The sequence below is a fragment of the Diabrotica virgifera genome, chromosome 8 (genome assembly GCF_917563875.1).
Source record: "Diabrotica virgifera virgifera chromosome 8, PGI_DIABVI_V3a".
Taxonomy (NCBI): domain Eukaryota; kingdom Metazoa; phylum Arthropoda; class Insecta; order Coleoptera; family Chrysomelidae; genus Diabrotica; species Diabrotica virgifera.
In genome coordinates this window covers 197,609,896-197,631,376 of record NC_065450.1, presented here as the reverse complement: position 1 = coordinate 197,631,376, position 21,481 = coordinate 197,609,896, and the positions used below count along the sequence as shown (strand labels likewise).

General features: G+C 32.4%; 1 protein-coding gene across 1 annotated transcript; it reads left to right on the top strand.

Moving 5' to 3' along the window:
- The first annotated feature begins 2,224 nt into the window (after positions 1–2,224).
- LOC126889272 (uncharacterized) lies at positions 2,225–21,253 on the top strand. The gene is made up of 3 exons (XM_050657387.1): positions 2,225–2,479; positions 11,130–11,910; positions 19,840–21,253. Exons 1-3 carry the CDS (start codon positions 2,468–2,470, stop codon positions 21,126–21,128), a joined length of 2,082 nt encoding a protein of 693 aa, XP_050513344.1. The 5' UTR covers positions 2,225–2,467; the 3' UTR covers positions 21,129–21,253.
- The last annotated feature ends 228 nt before the right edge of the window (positions 21,254–21,481 follow it).

The window sequence follows — 21,481 nt, the reverse complement described above, 5'->3', positions numbered from 1 at the left end:
AAGGGAATATTGGACACGCTTTACCAAAGAAATGGAACACGATTTGTATGGGGCGCAAAGAAAAGTTTGGAAAATATTAAAAAATAGGAAAAAAACCCATTAACGAATATAGAAGTTTAAATAAAATAGAAGCAGAACAATGGACCGCCTATATAGAAGAACTATATAAGGAAGATACTATAGTACCTGAAGAAGAGGAAGAAACAGGAAATGAACACGAATCCAACATAGACACAGAACCAGAAATCACAAAAGAAGAAATAGGGAATAACATACGTAAATTAAAAAACAGAAAAGCACCAGGACCCGATGGAATACCAAATGAACTCCTGAAATACAGAGGAGAAACCTTAATCGAAAACATAGAGATCCTCTTTCAAGAAATAATATGTAGCAAGCGTGTACCAGACCAGTGGAGGACGAGTATAACAATACCTATACACAAGAGAGGAAACAGCAAAGACCCTAGCAACTACCGTACCATCACCTTGCTGAGCACAACTCTTAAATTCTTAACAAAAGTACTTGCCAATAAAATAAATGAAGAATACACAATAAGTGAGGAACAACAAGGTTTTCGGAAAAATAGGTCCACAATAGACGCCATATTCATAGCCAGACAAATTGCTGAGATAGCACTGCAATATAATAAACCTGCATTTATGTGCTTTATAGATCTGACTAAGGCCTTCGATTGTGTAAGATTGGAAGATGTGCTAAGATTGTTATAGGAGAAAAATCAGCCCAACAAGATGATAAGGATAATTAAATACATAAATACGAAGAACAAAACCAGAATAAAAGTCGAGAATGAACTAATATCGGAAGTAGAAATCAACTCGGGTAGAAAACATTAAAGGTACTAGAAAAGAATATAAGATGGCAGAAAAACAAATAAAAATCCTCTGTTATGCTGACGACGCAATCTTAATCTCCGATAACAAGGATAACCTACAGCGAATGGCACAAACTTTCAATACAGTGGCGAAGAACTACAACATGAAAATATCAACAGCCAAGACAAAATCCCTGGTAGTGTCAAGGGAACCCATAAGATGCAAATTAGTAATTAACAACGAACTAATTGAACAAGTCTCGAGATTCCAATATCTGGGAATCGAAATATGTAGTTATGAAGATGTTAAAGAGAGCGTCCGAAAGCAAACAAATAAAGCCAATTACGTGTCAGGATGGCTGATGGATGTCATCTGGAGAAACAAAGATATGAGGCTGGAAGGGAAAGGACGCATATACAAATCATGTGTAAGACCGATCATGACGTACGCGATAGAAACAAGAGGTGACACATTAGAAACCAAGAGGATACTCAGAACATCAGAAATGAGAACGCTGAAGTCAATAACTGGGAAAACACTGAGAGACATAATACCAAATGACAGAATAAGAGATCTCTGTAACATACAAGATATAGTACGGTGGGGAAGACAGAGACGACGAGAGTGGAATCAGCATGTGACGAGAATGGACAGCGAGAGAATATAGCCACGGAGAGGTATAGCCACGGATTCGAAGCCAACAGGCAGGAGACCAATAGGAAGGCCCTTTAAAAGGTGGCGAGATAGCTGGCAGTCAACATCACAGCTACGAATACAAGCTCAAAATCGGTAAGGAACAGGCCAAGAGGCCTATTATATGAAGAAGAAGAAGAAGAAGAAGAGAAAGAAGAAGAAGAAGAAGAAGAAGAAGAAGAAGAAGAAGAAGAAGAAGAAGAAGAAGAAGCAGAAGAAGAAGAAGAAGAAGAAGATCAATTCTCGCTCTTTGTGCATGGTATCTAGCACATGTTCGTTAGATATATGTGCTGTCCACGGGATTTTGAGCATGCGACGGTAACACTACCTACAATTTTTTATTTTTGTTGTCCAGGTTTCACATCCATAACAAAACTGGCCACACGTAGCACTTCAATACTCTTGGACGTGTAATAAATGACAAACTTCTACTGCTCAATACAGAACGCCAACTAATAAAGATTTTTTGTGTAAGTTCTATCACTTTCAACCCTGCAGTCAATCCAGCTACCCAGATATCTAAAGTGTTCCACCCTTCCACTAATTCATATACTGAGGGTTTAACGAAATATGCTCCTACGCCAATTATTTGGCATTGTAAATGCAATATACTCAGAAAACCTTTTTCACTTTTATGAAAGACGGCAATAATAAACTTTGTAGAATGAATAAAAGAACAATCGCCTTATATTTCGTAATAGTCCGTGGCAATTCTTCCAACGAGCAAGATCAAGAAAATGTATCGGCTGAAACAATACCGCCAAGAATAATAACAACTACATACGAGAGCTGAAGGCGTGGTGAAAGAGTTCGAAAAAACGCGACAAGGTTGCATATCTGTATAAAACAGGAACTTTAAGATATATCTAATAAAAGTTGTATCTCACGCATCATATATCAGTTATATTCCAGTTTCGTATTCAGGTGAAAGATCCAGCATGAAGCTTGTGGTAATTGTTTACATATTTTTATTTAGTTATATAATGAAAAGGGGTGGGTCCGGGTGGTGTTGGTATGTCGGTTGTTGATTAGGGACAAGAAATTATTGTAATGATGCAATTATATTAAAAATATTATAATGTATTTTAGTTTTGTTCTTTCATATTCTATTCAATATTTTTAATCTATTATTGTTTTTACAAAAGTGTCTTTGTAGTAATTAGCTCATCATCGGATTTCAATTTAAACATTTCATGTTGTAATTGAAAAAAGTATTTTCTTTTGATATGTTAGAAACAAAACAAACTGATTTTTCTCATTGTTCTTTGTCTAATGACAATTTTCTTCTTCTTCGTTCTTTATATAAGCAATTTTCCTTGTTCATTCTATGGAAGACTATCACTCCATCTATTGCACGGTCAGTTGATACTTCTACATTTTGTTCTGATCTCGTCACTTCTTATTCGGTATATCAGTGTATTTCCTGTAATTTATTTTTCTGCGTATTCTCATTTAAATTATAATAGTTTTTATAATATTCAACGGGATCTCTTTATTATCCTTGTGATCAATACTTTCTCTGTAATCTGTTTTATGACGAATATTGCATCTTCACACGACCTTCCCGTAGTAAAACCTTGTTGCTCATCTGCTAAGTTTATGAGCTGATTCATTTTTCTTGCAAAATTCTTGTTGTAAATTTTAGGGTAGTATTTAGCAAATTAATGCCTCTGTACCTATTTGGTTATTACTTATCATTCTTTTTGCTTAATAGTCCAGAAAGCCACTGCGCATCCGCTAGGGAAAATATTCTAATTCGGATTTTTTGCACAATCTTACTTAAAAAGGACTCCTTTTAACAAATGTTCATGTTGCCAGGACCAAAAGGTGGTCAAACATTTTTTAAACGTTTTTTTTTTTGTTTTTTCCTAAAATTATTTTTTTTGCATGAAAAAAGTTATTTTAGGTTTTTTGGATCATTCCAAACAGAAAAGGTCTTTAGTGAATTTTCTCTAAAATTGATAGTTTTTGACATATAAGCGATTAAAAATTGAAAAATTGCGAAATCGGCCATTTTTAACCCTCAAAAACTATGTGAAAAACTGAAAATTTGAATGTTGCCAAGTTAGGTAGATATTCTTTAAACGTCGATTGATGAAATCCCGAAGAGTTTTTTGCAATATAATATTCAGAACTCCTTTGTTTTTTAATTGCTAATCAAGCGTGCGCTACACTATTTTCCACCGACAGTATGGTGCAAATTAAAGGAATAAATTCGTTATTTCGTAAACCGGCGACTTTAAGGAAAAATCCCGAAACAGATCTATTTTTATTTTTAAGTTATGATATTGTGGCATATATGGTATACTAGTGACGTCATCCATCTGGACGTGATGGCGTAATCGATGATTTTTTTAAATGAGAATAGGGGTCGTGCGCTAGCTCATTTGAAAGGTTCTTCAATTCTCTATATAGTAATATAATCATTTACATAATTATTTATACAGGGTGTCCAAAAATTTTTTATTAAATTAAATTATTTGCCAAAAAAAAGAAGTAGAAGGACACCCTGTATAAAAAAAGAATGTGTGTGTACTTTGTACGCACGTAATAAGTTATACTTCTATTATATGATTTAAACGAAATTAATATACTTTTTATTTATATTTTGTTTAAATATTAAACTAATTTATACTTACTACTTCTCAAACATTTTTATTAGAACAGTGCCAAAAATTAAAATAATAAAAGAATGAAACACACACAAACACATTAAACAAGCCACAAATGATGTCTGAACATTAATTGTCGAAAATTTTTTAACTAAATACGTATTTTCTGAAAATACAATTATATAATAAATATACTTACAATCATAAAATGTATTAAAAAAAAACAAAAAAGAAAGTTTCTATTGGGACTCGAACCAGCGCTGATAAGAGCGGTTGGTATTGGAATTCATTCGCCTTCTCCGCTTAGCCACGGACACTATGTGTCATTATTTACGAAGATCGACTAACTAAACGGATTAAACTTGTGATATTTTGATATTTTTAAAATTGATCAAATTATTTTAATTTTGAATTGAAATGATTTAGAATTGAAAAATACAACAAAACATAGAGTAAAAAACAATATATTAGGTGAATATTGATAGAAATTTTGATGGTTATCAAATTATATAAATAAAAGTATTACATACTATGTATTTTGGCAGATCAAATAGGTAGGATTATACCCATGATACATTAACAATTATTACGTACCTGTTGCTTTTAAAAACTATTTAAAAGTCACTACAATATTATAAACTTTTTTGTTTCTGTCCTCACAACAATAAAACTAATATATTATAATATACATTTGTTTACCTTTGCCTTTACCTCCAAACCACAGCTGCCATATCGGATAATTTTTGACATGTCATTTGAACATCCAATCAGAACAAAGTTATAATGCGCATGCGCCGATCTGATAGGTATTAACATATAAAAAAATCACCCTCTATCGCCGGTAAAGAAGTATAACTTCAATAATTATATAAATAATTACATTACTGAATAGAGAATTGAAGAACCTTTCAAATGAGCTACCACACGACCCCTATTCTCATTTAAAAAAATCATCGATTACGTCATCACGCCCAGACGGATGACGTCACTAGTATACCATATATGCCACAATATCACAACTTAAAAATAAAAATCGCCCTGTTTCGGGATTTTTCCTTAAAGTCGCCGGTTTACGAATAACGAATTTATTCCTTTCATTTGCACCATACTGTGTCGGTGGAAAATAGTGTCGCGCACGCTTGATTAGCAATTAAAAAACAAAGGAGTTTTGAATATTGTATTGCAAAAAACTCTTCGGGATTTCATCAATCGATGTTTAAATAATATCTACCTACCTTGGCAACGTTCAAATTTTTAGTTTTTCACATAGTTTTTGAGGGTTAAAAATGGCCGATTTCGCAATTTTTCAATTTTTAATCGCTTATATGTCAAAAACTATCAATTTTAGAAAAAAGTCACTAAAGACCTTTTCTGTTTGGAATGATACAAAAAACCTAAAAAAACTTTTTTCCATGCAAAAAATATAATTTTAGGAAAAAAACAAAAAAAAAACGTTTAAAAAATTTTTGACCACATTTTGGTCCTGGCAACATGCAAATTTGTTAAAAGAAGTCCTTTTTAAGTAAGATTGTGCAAAAAATCCGAATTAGAATATTTTTCCTAGCGGATGCGCAGTGGCTTTCTGGACTATAACAAGATTAGCTCGTTTGTCCTCCATTCTCCTGGTATTTTATTGTGTCTTATAATCTTGTTAACTAATGTCAATTGATCCGTCATTGCCGCTCCGCCTATTTCAATAATTTATTTTAATTCATTTGGTGTTCCATCTTTATCTGCAGCTTTTTCTGTTCTGTTCTTTATTTTCAAGTGTTTTTTGTACTTCATGGTTGCTTATATGAACTTCTTCGTTTATATTCATTTATGGTGTTTGTGGTTTCAACGTAATTTTTGTTCCTTTATAAATAACTTCTTTAGATGGTGAAACCATGTATCCTTTTCGATGTGTTTCAGGTCTATATATATTCCTTCACCTACCATCTTTGAAATCATATAAATTATAAAACACCATATTTCTGTTTGTAAACCATAAAAAACGTGCGCTAGTTCTTTTAATAAGCGTTCCCAGTGTTCGTTTTTAATTCCTCTTCCAATTGCATTTCAGTTTAATTTACATATATTACAGTTTCATTTATTATTCTCTTCTAATCTTGGTACGCTTAATTCTGAAGCTATTTATTTGTGACATTTATGTAATTTACTATTCTAAAATAAATAATAAATTACTATTCTAATTGGGAAATAAGCTACAATTTAACTTGAAAAATGATTTTATTGACGTTTCGATTACCACTTCGGACGTCGTTATCAAAATACAAAATGTTATTGCTTAGTAAAAAAATTCTTCTAATAATTCATATCGGCAATTCAGACATACCTATATTATACTTTATGACTATTATTATACAGATTATTTAAAATGACATTGCCAATATTTATGAGTTGCGTACCTGGGACGACTTCATTGAAAGATAGTTCATTCGATCACAAGAAATCAACTTTAACTCAAGAATATATGTCACAAAAAAATCATAGCATGTGATTTGTCTTTAAAAAGACAACCACATGAAATGGTCACAGTAAAATTATGGTGTTAATGATTCAATAGTAAATCACGAGGAAAAACCAGGAAAAAATAAAAACTTTTTCAAGTTAAATTGTGGCTTATTTTCCAATTAGAATAGTAAATACTTTCTCCGCAGTCAATATCTTATCAACTGTATTGCTTATAATGATAAAATAAAAATATTGACAGTTCAAAAATGTGAAAATAATATCTTCATTGTGACACATTATTGCACTGTGTGTGGCCTAATTTTGGGCTGGAAAACGTATCTTTACGCATTTTTACAAAATATTGGAATATGCTTAATTCGTAGAACAATTTTATCACTTGTTTTCAATACAGATTTCAATCCTCTACAAAGAGTTTCTAATGTCTTTTGATGTAAAATAATTAGGGAAGCAGGAATTCAACAGTTTACAATTTTACATTGAGTTTCCTATGGCCCGTTTTCCAATTCACCAACCGGTAAATCCTAGTTTACTTTATATTTTTGAATTTGTAATTTTGGTGTTGTTTCCCGTAAAAACTTATTTTGAATTATTCATGAAAGTTGTACATCGTACCTATGGTAGGAGTTTAAATAAGAATATATATTTATAAGGTAGGATAAAACGTTAAAATTTCATTATGTATTAACGTAATAATAATGTTGATGGTATTTTAGAATGGCAGGTACAGAGGTACAGGTTGTAGTGTGGCCAAATTTATTAGGTACCTAATATTTAAATTCTTACAATAAATTATACAAGTAATTCTAATTCACATAATCCTAGCTGACCTCTAAGGATAGTACCTATGTATTCAATAGTTAATACAGTATTAATGGAAATGCATAGACAAATTTTCAGTGCAGAATGGAGATTGAAGTGCTAGATTTCCGTAAATATTGCGGGCGGAGGTAAATTCCTCACCAACCAGTAAAAACATATAATCCGACAGGTATTTTCCTCACCAAATTTAAGGGTTCCTATTAATCCGGTAGGTATTTTCCTCACCAACTAACTCAGGTAATAAAATAAAAATATAGATGTAATTTAAGAATGATTATTATGAAAGCATCCAAAATGCGAATAATAGACATTAAATTCCTTACATTATAATAATAGTTTATAATATAGATAATAAGTAAAATGTATAAATTATTATTTAATATTTACTATTATACTAAGAGACACACTTTACAAAATCCATTTGATTTGATTAGACTGATATTAATAAATTTTCTACATTTATTTTTCAATTTCAGTTAACTTCTTTATCTTTGATAGGTTTAGCAATATGCAAACTTTAAATTTTAACAGACTTTTAACATATATGGATGAATGCGTATTATAAAACGATGAACTAAAATGCGACTGAAAAGATTGGCAAGCATTCGTAGTACGAATAACCGAAGAGTTTACCTCTGCTCACAAATATAGGGAGAATATGGTATTTTCGTCTACATAAGTTTCAACTAAATAATCAACATATTATCTAAAATTTCATTTTCTAGTTTGCATGACATTAAATCAAACACAAAACAATCTGATACGTCTTCTGGTTTTATATATAATATGTAAGGCCAAAAGTCTGTTTGAGCCACTTACCTGCTTCAGAATCATTTTGTATATTCTGATGTTAAATCAAGAGACTGAATTTTTCTATACCAAGCTTGGTGTAGGTGAAATCTACAACCATGTATTTCAGTGTTCGGACACATTTGAATGACTGCATTATGTATAGCCTTTTCACAATCTACAAAAATTTTACTAGGATTGATTGGTGGGAGGGGCGATCAAAAATCTTCAAAAATTGCGTTACGTAATACGTGAACGCCCCATTACGGTGCGTTACATAGGGGGGACGGCGGGGTCAAAAATCTTCAAAAATTGCGTTACGTAATACTTGAACGCCCCCAAACTCAATTTTGAGAGCTTTAAAAATTTCTGATTTTAATAAATAAAAAAATTGTTGTAAGTTTCTGTTTTTTGTTTGGCAGTAAACAGTATATCTAATAAAGATATAATGCCCATATACATAATGCCCATTACTTAACCCAAGACTAGTGAATAATTGCAAATAATATGTGGTACAGTAATGACCGGTTGCACCAACAGATCTTAAGCTTAAGTCGAGAATATCATAAGAATTAATATAATATAATTATAATATATTACAATAAGAATACCATAATATAATAATAGATATAATTGATACGAAGGTAAGAATCTAAAATTATGGTGCAACGTAAGTGATACTCAAGGAGGCCCTATCTATAAGTAGAGCTTAGCTAAGCTGGAGCTTAAGATATGTTGGTGCAACCAGGCATAAGAAATGTACCATACATACAAGAGGGGCAACATTACGAAATAAATTCATTTTCTCTAAAATGGACGATTTTGGAGAAAAATGTCGAAACAGGTGGATTTTTATTTTTAAATTACAATTTTTTGGCCTATATTTCATACTAGTGACGTCATCAATCTGAACGTGATCACGTAGTCGATAATTTTTTTAAATGGGAATAGGGGTCGTGTTGTAGCTCATTTGAAAGGGTGTTTAATTCTCTCTTCGGTAATATAAACATTAACATATTTATTTGTAGAGGGTGGCCAAAAAAATAATTCTTGGATTAAATTAATTGACACAAAAAGAAGAATGTATTTAATTTATTTGACTCAAAATACATTATATTGCTGCCAGAGAATAGAAAAAAATGTTTATTTGGCAAATAAACATTGCTTTTCGCTTAAATTAAATGTTCGAATTGCCTAGAGGCAGGTGAGAGGTTGTTTGAGATTTAATTTAAGTGAAAAGAAATGTTTATTTGTAAAATAAACATTTTTTTCTACTTGCTACTCTGACAGCAGTACAATGGATTTTTAGTTAAATAAAGAACATACCTAAATTCTTCTTTCTGCGTCAATTAATTCAATTCAAAAATTATTTTTTTGATCACCCTGTATAAATAATGATTATATTATTGAATAGAGAATTATTTTACCTTTCAAATGAGCTACCAAACGTGACTAGTATGAAATATATGCCACACAATTTTAATTTAAAAATAAAAACCGACCTGTTTCGGAATTTTTTTCCAAAATCGTCCATTTTAGAGAAAATTAATTTATTCCATAATTTTTACCCTCTCTGTATAAAATTCAATGTGGCTAAAAGTCTTATATTTGTTTCACAACTAAATACAATTATCTTGCTTTTGACACAGTTTATAAAGAGAAAATTTTCCCCCTTGGTTGTTTTTTGAGCACAGCTCTTCACAAATTCTTGAACCTCATCAATATTAGAAGGAGGTTGACTAGGCATCATTTTTCGTCGATAAATATATAAATATATTTTCTTATTTAACTGACATCAATCGTAGTAATTGTTTCAGTCAAATTACCTGCAAGCTCTTGACGTATAATTTTTGCTGGTTTTTCAGTTAGATTCTCTTCGGATTTACGTTTATACAAAAGTTAGAAACAATTTTTAGAAATATCTTCTGACGATCTTGTTCATGATTATGTTGTAGGCTACTTCGAGATATTGTAAAATTTGCACCAATAGTAAACAATTTCGCACTACAAGTTGTTTCATTACACCTCCAGAACACTTCTTCACTTCTTAAAACTTTCATTTTATAAAAAATTAAATTTTCAAATACCAATAAAGGTTTACCGCAATTACTTTCTATTAAACATGCCATTTTTGTCAAAATTCCAATTGTGACTAAAAATAAAATACTATAATCAATTAACTAATTATTATTATAGGTACCTACTGTAATTTTATAGTAGATAAATAATTCCCTGAATGCCTTTTAGTAAAATCTACCTGAAAAAACCATTTCCAAATGAACGATAGATCTAAAAACTAAAAAATATGTGCTCAATATTTGTCAAAAATCTATCGAATGATACTAAACACGACTCCCTCGGAGAGGGGTGGAGTGTAAATTTAAAATTTTAAATACGAATCCCGCGATATTTTGCGAAATGAACATCAGATCGAAAAACTGAAAAATACACTTATTCAATATGTTTTAAACATCTATCGAATGGCACCAAACACGACCCCCACGGAGGTGGTGTGGAGGGTTACTTTAAAATTTTAAATAGGAGTCCATTTTTATTGCAGATTAGGATTCCTTACGTAAAAATAAGTAACTTTTATTTGAAACATTTTTTCGAATTATGGATAAATGGCGCTATAATCGGAAAAAACGATTGTTGGAAATGGAAAATTAAATGAAAAATGGAAAGTCCCCACTAAAATGGAAAACTTTACTTATCTTTTTTTGGTTTTACTCTTCACAACCCAATAGGTTCCCAAAGCGCTCGAGTGACTGCACATTTAACATACTTTCCTCCCATACTATAATATTTGGATATTAATATTTGGATATTGGTTATTGAATGCGACAAATTTAATACTACAGCTAAAGAATAAAGCAGAAATATATAAAATTTATTATTGTTGCAGCTTTGGCTCCTAGCCCTCTCGGGCTACATCATAGTTGTCCAGTGTCATCTTCATACTATCGTAGCAAACCCAGGAGGCATCGGTGGTATATATAAAGGACCTGATTCAGAAACGATAGTTAAGGGCCCAGATGGCAGCGTTATCACTTCCCAAGAAAAAGGAGGCCTTATAGCGACTGAACAAAAATTAGAACCCATCGTAGCTGCTGAACCTGCTGTTCTTGAAGTAGCTCAACCAATCGGTCCTGAGTATATAGAAGATGGTCATGTTATTCCGTTGGGATACTCCGAAACGGTGATCGGGCCTGCTGGACCGTCTTTGGTTGAAGATGGGTACATTGGACCAATCGTGCAGTCCAATCCAGTCAGTCCAACTCTAGTAGCGCCTTTGGAACCTTTTATACCCGGTACCGTCGCTCCACCAATACAATCAGTAACTCCATTCCTAACAACTAGACGCTTAGATATTCAAGGGACTGTAGCTCCACCTTTAGCGCCGTCTGTACATCTTGTTGCTCCACCTCCACATCTACATCCTATTCCACCAGTAGTACCAGTAGCTCCAGTTGTACAACCTGTAGTTCCAGTGGTAGCACCAGCAGTCCCTGTAGGGCACAAGGTTGATATTGTTGAACAAGATCCACATATTATCGAAACAAAAATCATCGATGCTCCTGCTATTGAGCCCAAAGAATCTACTGACTTAGTAGGACCTTCTGGAAGCATTTCTACACGAGGATCTGAATCTGTAGTTTCTGGACCTGCTTCGACTACCATTACAAGTAATTATGTACTTATTATTATTTCTTGATTATTACTAAATTTAAAGTATCTCAAAATTTATACTTCTTCTTCTTTTTATGCAATTCACTAATAAATGTTCGCGATTACGTCTGACCATTTGTCTCTATCCCTTGCAGTATGTATTAGGTCTCCTATGTTTCTTAGTCCTGTCCATTGTTTGACATTACGGAGCCATGCCATTTTCTTCCTGCCCACTCCCCTTCTTCCTTCGATCTTTCCTTTAATTAAGGTTTGCAGAAACTGGTATCTTTCGTTTCTAATTAGGTGACCCAGGTATGCCGTTTTTCTCTGTTTAATTGTGCATAGCAGTTGTCATTTCAATTCTCCTCAGGATCTCTTCATTTGTTATTCGTGCGATTCAGGGAACTTACTTTAAGGATTCGTCGATAAATCCACATCTCAAATGCCTCTAGCTTGTTCATTGTGTTTATTTTTAAAGTCCAACCTTCCATGCCATATACGAGCACCGACTATATATAGCATTTCGTAACTCTTAATCTTAGGCTTAGGTCAAAGTCAGAGTTCGTAAAGACGTTTCTGAATTTCATGAATGCACTTCTGGCCCTTTCTATCCGACATTTAATTTCCATATCCGACATCCAGTCTTCACATAGCCAGAATCCCAGGTACTTAAACTTCCCTATGCGCTCTACATCTTGGTTGTTATATAGTCTTTATTATTGGCATTATAATGCTAGTCTTGCATATTGATGTTGACATAATTGACGGCTGATTATAAGGAACTTCGTCTTTTTGATGTTGATGCTAAGTCCCATGTTCTCACTATATTCTCCAATTTTATTAAGAAGGTTTTGGAGGTCTTATATATTGTCTGCTATTAAAACCGAGTCATCCGCATATCGTATACTCTTAACCCAGGTACCATTTACTTTGACGCCGCTTTCGCATTCCTCATGAGCTTCCTGGAAGATACTTTCTGAATATAAATTGAACAGTAGTGAGGAGAGAATGCATCCCTGTCTTACACCTCTGAGAATTTTTTGAGCTTGCGTTGTTTCATTATCCACCTTGACGACAGCTGTTTGATTCCAGTAAAGAGCTTCTATGCAACGAATGTCTTTTTGATCTATGCCGAGTTGTTCTAGTATATGTACGAGTTTATGATGTTGTACTTGATCGAAGGCTTTTTCATAATCTATAAAGCACATCATTACATCTTTCCTTTAATCGTAGCAGTTCTGAGCTAGCATTTGGGTTGCAACTAGTGCTTCCCTGGTACCCAGGCCTTTTCGAAATCCAAATTGTGAGCAACAAATAACCTTATTGCATTTTGTGAAGATTCTTTAGTGAAGAACTTTAAGGAATATTTTTAAAAGAATGGCTCATCAGACTTTTCAGTCGGTGGTCTTGACACTTTGTTGCGTTGTTCTTTTTTGGCAAAGGAATAAAGGTAGATACAAGCCATTGGACAAGGAATTTTCCTTTTTTATAGATTTGGTTGAAAAATCTTTGGAGCATCGTAATTCCCTCTTCATCTAAAAATCTGAGTAACTCAACAGGAATTTGATCAGGTTCAATTGCTTTCCCGTCTTTCGGGATTTATACTATCTATATGTAATTCTTCTTAAAATATCATTTTAGAAAAATACTAGTACTATATTATCATCCAGGTACAAGTTAATACAACTGTTGAAAAAAATGTGTTGAAATATATTTATTAAAATCTTGAAGAGAAGTATCCCCATTTCACAAATATGGTCTAGAGGTAACAAAGTATTAGACTCTAAGAATGTACCACAAAAACTTTTTTTATTCAAAAGTTCAATCTTACAAAAGGACGGGTTTCGGCCAAACACGAGCCATCATCAGCTAATACAGGAACACAACATAGAACTGGCCCAACATGAAAGAGGACGAATCGCTTGGTTTAAAACAAATAGTATTACACAAACAGTCTTAAATTGGTATTAAATGATTTACATCATGTTTTTTGTAAAAGATCGATCGATTCTTCCTCCTTCCTATTGGGTCAGTTCTATGTTGTGTTCCTATATTAGTCCAGGTCGCATCTGTTTTGAGAATGGACGTTGAGAGGTGACGAGGTGACTCAAATTTTTTTGCAGAAATTGCTTGAAAGTAACTCAAATAATAATATTTAATTTATCCTCCCTCTCAAAAAGGTCCGGAACATTGTTTAAATAATTAAAATGTCAAAAAATGAAGAAAAAATTCGATTTTTTTCTTGGTTTTTTTATTATAACTTTAAAAGTATTCATCTTCGAGAAAAGTTGTATTGACATAAAAGTTGCGTAATTAAATTTCCTACAATATAGAATTGGTTAAAAATTTTAAAAAATAGTCACCCTTGTTGCAAAATAGCAATAATTGCGAAAAAAACCATACAAAAACAAGTATTCGCATTTTACGTTTTTCAACCATTTATGCTAACTTAGGACCTTCATATTTTACCCAGAAAAACTTTATGATATAGTAAAACAACACTGTAAATTTCATTAAGATCGGTTTAATAGATTTTGCAAAATAAATTTTGCAATCCAGCTTTCGCAAAAGAATTCATTTTTTTAAAATGTTGCAGGACTGAAAGCAAAGCAGATAGCAAGTTGATTTTTTTTTTGCTTATAGAAGTGTACTGTACCTTTCATTTGCAATTTGCAAAATTAAAATCGATTAATTACCACGGCGTCAGAAAATTTTTTAAATAAACATTAATTTTTGGTGCTACGCGCAGGACAGCGGTGTTTGATTCACACAGGTTGATTTCCACCAAAATTTCTTTTAATCATTATCTAATATATTATTTTCTTACTCTATATTTTGTTGTATTTTAATATTTTAATTCCACAAAAATCAAACTAATTTTATTATTGTTTGTGAAATATTGTATAAACAATTGCATATGTTTAAAAATAATGAACTTTTATTCTCTAAGTTAAAATATATGAACAAAGAAAATGTTTGCTAAAAAAAGTGTTATTTCAAAAGATAGAGTATGTGTTTTTATTTTGCAATAAACAGATTTATTTATTTATATCGAAATGTAATAAAAATTAAAATGTATCAACCATTATCAAAGGTCATTGGAATGCCCAATCAGAGCAAACTATCCGCTGTCCCAGTACTTACATTAATTATTGGTAGCACCAATAATTAATGTTTATTTAAAAAAATTCCTGACGCCGTGGTAGTTAATCGATTTTAATTTTGCAAATTGTAAATGAAAGTTACAGTACACTTCTATAAGCAAAAAAAATTTCAACTTGCTATCTGCTTTATTTTCAGAATTGTAACATTTTGAAGAAATGAATTTTTTTTGCAAAAGCTGGATTGCAAAATTTATTTTGCAAAATCTATTAAACCGATCTTAATGAAATTTACAGTATTGTTTTACTGTATCATAAAGTTTTTCTGGCTGAAATATGAAGGTCCTCAGTGTAGCATAAATGGTTGAAAAACGTAAAATGCGAATACTTGTTTTTGGATGGTTTTTTCGCAATTATTGCTATTTTGCAACAAGGGTGACTATTTTTTAAATTTTTAACTAACTCGATATTGTAGGAAATTTAATTACGCAACTTTTATGTCAATACAACTTTTCTTGAAGATGAATACTTTTAAAGTTATAATCAAAAAACGAAGAAAAAAATCGAATTTTTCCTTCATTTTTTGACATTTTAATTATTTAAACAATGTTCCGGACCTTTTTGAGAGAGAGGATAACTCAAATATTATTATTTGAGTTATTTTCGAATAATTTCTGCAAAAAAATTTAAGTCACCTCTCAACGTCCAAATGTACTAATATTTTTACAGATGCGCCCTGGTCTATATTAGGCCCGGCGCAAATTGAACCTAAGCTAGACATAACCTGCGCCGGCAGGACGGGTGACCCGTGCATTTATTTTTCTAGCGTGCCGCATATTAAACACAACACAACACAACCCAACCGTTGGCTATCGACGTGGCGAATAGAGACGGGCAAAATCAGTGCGGATATGTAACGGTTACTTTTGATACCGGTTCTCAGAGGTATATATGTATCGGTTTTAGACAGTCTTTCGACGTTGTCCGATTCCTAACTTCCACGTCCTTCTATCATCCCATTGGCCAATACTGACTACAAAATACTGATATATCTGATCCTTGTACTGAATTGAGTAGGCAACTTAAAATCGGTATTTCCGTAACTGTAACTAGTAACGTTTTAAAAATATCTTACACGTCCCTAAATAGTGGTAGCGGTATGACTTTCGAAAACATCGAATTTGCTCATAAGCGGGTGCATAAAAAGATATCTTACACTAAGGGCCGGTTGCTCGAACGCTAATCAACAATGATCACTATCAAATATTTAATTACTGTCACCAACTGTCAATGTCAACTTTGGTTGGGTTGCTGAAAACCAAAAACAATTATGAGATTAGTTAATCAATTAACATAACAATTATTAACATAATTGATTAACTAATTTCATAATTTTAATCAATAATTATGTTTTCAGCAAACCCAATCAAAGTTGAAATTGACAGTTGTGACAGTAATTAAATATTTGATAATGATCATTTTTGATTAACGTTCGAACAACCGACCCTAAGTATTTTATTTCTGCACATAAAACCTAAATATTTAAAATAATCTCTCCCCTACTACTCGGTCATAACTCATATTCCTCAATTTCTGCTCTGATCACAATCATTTACAATTACTGCAGGATCGCAATCATTTATAGTCCAGGGCGCATCTGTTTTGAGATGGACGTTGACAGGTGACTCAAATTTTTTTGCAAAAATTGCTTGAAAATAACTCAAATAATAATATTTGAGTTATCCTCCCACTCAAAATGGTCCGGAACATTGTTTAAATAATCAAAATGTCAAAATATGAAGGAAAAATTCGATTTTTTTATTGGTTTTTTGATTATAACTAACTATTTATTTCCGAAAAAATTGTACAGACACAAAAGTTGCGTAATGAAATTTTCTACCTTATAGAATTGGTTAAAAATTTAAAAAATAGTCACCCTTGTTGCAAAATAGCAATAATTGCGAAAAAACCATACAAAACAAGTATTCGCATTTTACCTTTTTCAACCATTTATGCTACACTTAGGACCTTCATATTTTACCCAGAAAAACTTTATGATATAGCAAAACAACACTGTACATTTCATTAACATCAGTTTAATAGATCTTGCAAAATAAATTTTGCAATCCAGCTTTCGCAAAAAACATTCATTTTTTTTAAATGTCGCAGGACCGAAAATAAAGCAGAGAGCAAGTTGAATGTTTTTTTGCTTATAGAACTGTACTGTGGCTTTCATTTGCAATTTGCAAAATTAAAATCGATTAATTACCACGGCGTCAGGAAATTTTTTAAATAAACATTAATTTTTGGTGCTACGCGCAGGACAGCGGTGTTCGATTCACATAAGTTGATTTCCACCAAAATTTCTTCCAATCTTTATCTAATATATTATTTTCTTACCCTATATTTTGTTGTATTTTAATATTTTAATTCCACAAAAATCAAACTAATTTTATTATTGTTTGTGAAATATTGTTTAAACAATTGCATATATTTAAAAATAATAAACTTTTATTCTCTAAGTTAAAATATATGAACAAAGAAAGTTTTTGCTAAAAAAAGTGTTAGTTCAAAGGATAGAATATGTGTTTTTATTTTGCAATAAACAAATTTATTTATTTATATCGAAATGTAATAAAAATTAAAATGTATCAATTATTATCAAAGGTCATTGGAATGCCCAATCAGAGCAAACTATCCGCGTCCTGCGCGTAGCACCAATAATTAATGTTTATTTAAAAAAAAATCCTGACGCCGGTGTATGCTTCTTTCCATGAGCATTTTTCAGTGCGTCACAAATGATAGAAAAAAAGGTAAGTCCGTGTTAATATACATTTTAGTGACATGATATTTTAGTTTAATCTGACAGTTGTCACATTTTATTTGCAATTTGGCATAAAATCAAATCAATTGTGTTTATTGCATTTATAAAATGGTATTTTCTTTTATTTGTATAGTCTTATAAATTGTACAGATTATATTCATACATATATTATATAATTAGTAAATAATTTTTTTTCGATTATATCGCCATATATTGACAACTAGAATAAATGTTATAAATGTCACCGACGAAATGTAATCACCGACGTGCGTTTTTTTCTGTCACATGCAATTTAATGCGTTAGAAAGAAATCGAAAAAATGTGACGCACTGAAAGATCCTCATGAGAAAAGCATAGTTAATCGATTTTAATTTTTCAAATGGCAAATGAAAGGTACAGTACACTTCTATATGCAAAAAAAAAAATTTAACTTGATATTTGCTTTATTTTCAGTCCTGTAACATTTTGAAAAAATGAATTTTTTTGCGAAAGCTGGATTGCAAAATTTATTTTACAAAATATTTTAAACCGATCTTAATGAAATTTACAGTATTATTTTACTATATCATAAAGTTTTTCATCATGAAATATGAAGGTCCTAAGTGTAGTATAAATGGTTGAAAAACGTAAAATGCAAATACTTGTTTTTGCATGGTTTTTTCGCAATTATTGCTATTTTGCAACAAGGGTGACTATTTTTTAAATTTGCAACCAATTCTACTTTGTAGTAAATTTAATTATGCAACTTTTATGTCAACACAACTTTTCTCGTAAATGAATACTTTTAAAGTTATAATCAAAAAACGAAGAAAAAAATTGAATTTTTCCTTCATTTTTTGACATTTTGATTATTTAAACAATGTTCCGGACCTTTTTAAGAGGGAGGATAACTCAAATATTATTATTTGAGCTATTTTCAAGCAATTTCTGCAAAAAAATTTGAGTCACCTCTCAACGTCCAAATGTACTAATATTTTTACAGATGCGCCCTGGTCTATTACAATTACTGCAGATCATAATTCATAATCCCTCCGCTGCCGATCGGTCATAAAAAATAACACTATCTGCATATTTCGTTTTTAATTTTTAAGCATAAAAAATGTAATATGTAATAAACAAAAATGTAATATGCCGATAAGTTGAATTTGAGAGTAATACGATATTTTTATCGATCACGATTTTAAGTAATATGAATAATTTTTCACCTTATTTTTCTAATAATGTGTTTTTGTAAAGGCATAACTTTGATTATTAATTTCGTATCGCCGCTTATTTAGTCTACCAAAAGTTATCAGAATTTAATGACAAAGACAACGCAGTATTCACTCGGGGTGTTGACTATGCTAATATTTTTATTTATCATAATAAATTGTACTTAGGTACCATCCGTATTCATTTCAGATACGTCCATCTCGCAAACAAAAACAAGTAAAAATAAACATCTGGCGGTGAGTCACGCGTCCCACGGCCCAAAAAAACTGTATGGTATGTTTAACAGTAAATGGCTGAGTTCAATTAGTTACCACTATAAACATCCTAGATTAACCGATAATAGTATAAAAGGTAAAATTTAAATATGTTTTCTGGTAAAACTTTTTTGCTTTATTATGGCGTCTAGTCAGTGTTAATTTTCAAAAGACCAACTCTGTCTACCTCGGTTGCTTATCGCTCCGGGTGGGTCTTAACAATGGGCCAGGTCAGATAAATTTAATAATATTTACGACCGCACTAATTGAACTCCACCATTTACTGTTGAACAAACCATACGCGGATGACAAACGTTCCCAAGCGAGACCTGCGAACGAATGTGTTGATAGTAGGATGCGCAAAACTGTCTACGCAGTTAGCCGGTGCAGGTTGTGTCTCGCTTAGGTTCAATTTGCGCCGGGCCTTAGCTGAGGATGGCTCGTGTTGGGCCGCGTCCTTTTGTAAGACTGAACTTTTTAATAAAAAATTTTTTTGTGGTACATTCTTAGAGTTTAGTACTTTGTTTTATTTATTAAAATATTTTCTTCTTGCAGAAACCGCTAAAGTGATTGTCACTCCTCCAGTAATTGCAGTATCAGGAATCAGACCAGTCGTTGCTCCAGTAGTACCACCTGTGCATTTCCCACCCCTTGTCGAAATTAACCACGAACTACCTTTAGCATCAAATGGTCCCATAATTGGTCCATCAGTAGGACCTATAGTGTCGTCCACAATATCTCCACCAATAATATCGTCAACGGTTTCTCCGCTTTCGGTTTCTACTGTAGCTCCACCAATTATAGGGCCTGTTGTGTCTACTTTGGGTCCACCATTGCATAAATATGAAGGACCTCGGATTGCAGCTGCACGACCAATCCATGTAGTACCAGGCAGTACAATTTCACACCCACAAGTACCAGTATTTGCCACAGGTTTATTAACAGGAGAAGAATTTGAGGGTGTCAGACCTTCAGACATTCCTCATATACCAGTACATTCTTCAACAGTAGCACCGCATCCTGGACAAGTCGTTCTAGCCACAGCTACACCAGGAATCGTTGTGGAAGATGAAGGTGCTAGCGGTTTCATTCATCCTGGTGGTGCGTATCCTGGAGTACTTTCAAGTACACTAATTCCAGTGACTTCCACTATTTCACCACTTAGTTATGATCAGCAACATATAAATGGACATTTTGGTGGCCAAATTCAGCCACAAAATGTTATTCGTCCTGGAATACATTCTATTACCTTAGTACCAGTATCTCCTACCATTGCGCCACATGGTTACAATGGACCCCTTAGTGGGCCAATTCAGCCACAAAATAATATATCTCCTGGAGTACATTCTAGTACTTTGGTACCAGTACCTACCAATGTTGCACCACATAATTATAACCAACAACATATACATGGACACTTTGATGGACAAATTCCCAACCAAAATATTATTCCTCCTGAAATTGGGATTCACCGACAAGTTGGTGATGTTAATGGACCCAAGGCTCCAGGATTGATTAACCCTCCTTCTTTACAAGGAATAGACAACGATAATATACAACGAGTTGATGTAGAACCGACAATTTTAGAACATAATATACAAAACGGTTATTACCACAACGAATATTTAGTCGGCAACACCGAAAATGATTATAACTTTAATAGGCCTTTACTAAGCAACACGAATCCTATACAAAACAGCCACCAAGCACCCGTTGCGCCTCCTTCTCAAGTAGATGTGGCCGTCTTATCGGCCAGAGCTGATTCACAGCACGATTACGAAGATCGAGCGAGTGCAAGCTTATGGAATCGGTATGGAAGAAAGACAAGGAACAGAAAGTATTAATAATGAGTATTATTCTGCGATTTTATATACTAGTCAAGGTTTTTCAAAGAGGTGATGGGTTTTTATAACTGTTGTTTTTATTTATTGTAAATGTATTAAATAAAGATATTTTTTAACTGTTTTAATTTTATTGTAAAACATTTTGTTGTATACTACTGGTTATTTCCTTTGTAAGGGTTTATCAACACCCAAAATTGAGATCAACGCATATTCATTTAATTCTTAAATGTACTAGAAACGAAACCAAAACATACACATTTGTTTACATTTTAGTAGGTCACCTAGATTTGTTAGAAGCACCAGTAGACAATATTGCATAGTCAACTAATTCATATTTTCGTAAGTCATGGTCA

Coding starts and splice junctions, on each gene's coding strand:
- LOC126889272 (XM_050657387.1), top strand. Junction 11,911..19,839: donor TGCTTCGACTACCATTACAA/GTAATTATGTAC, acceptor TTCTTCTTGCAG/AAACCGCTAAAGTGATTGTC.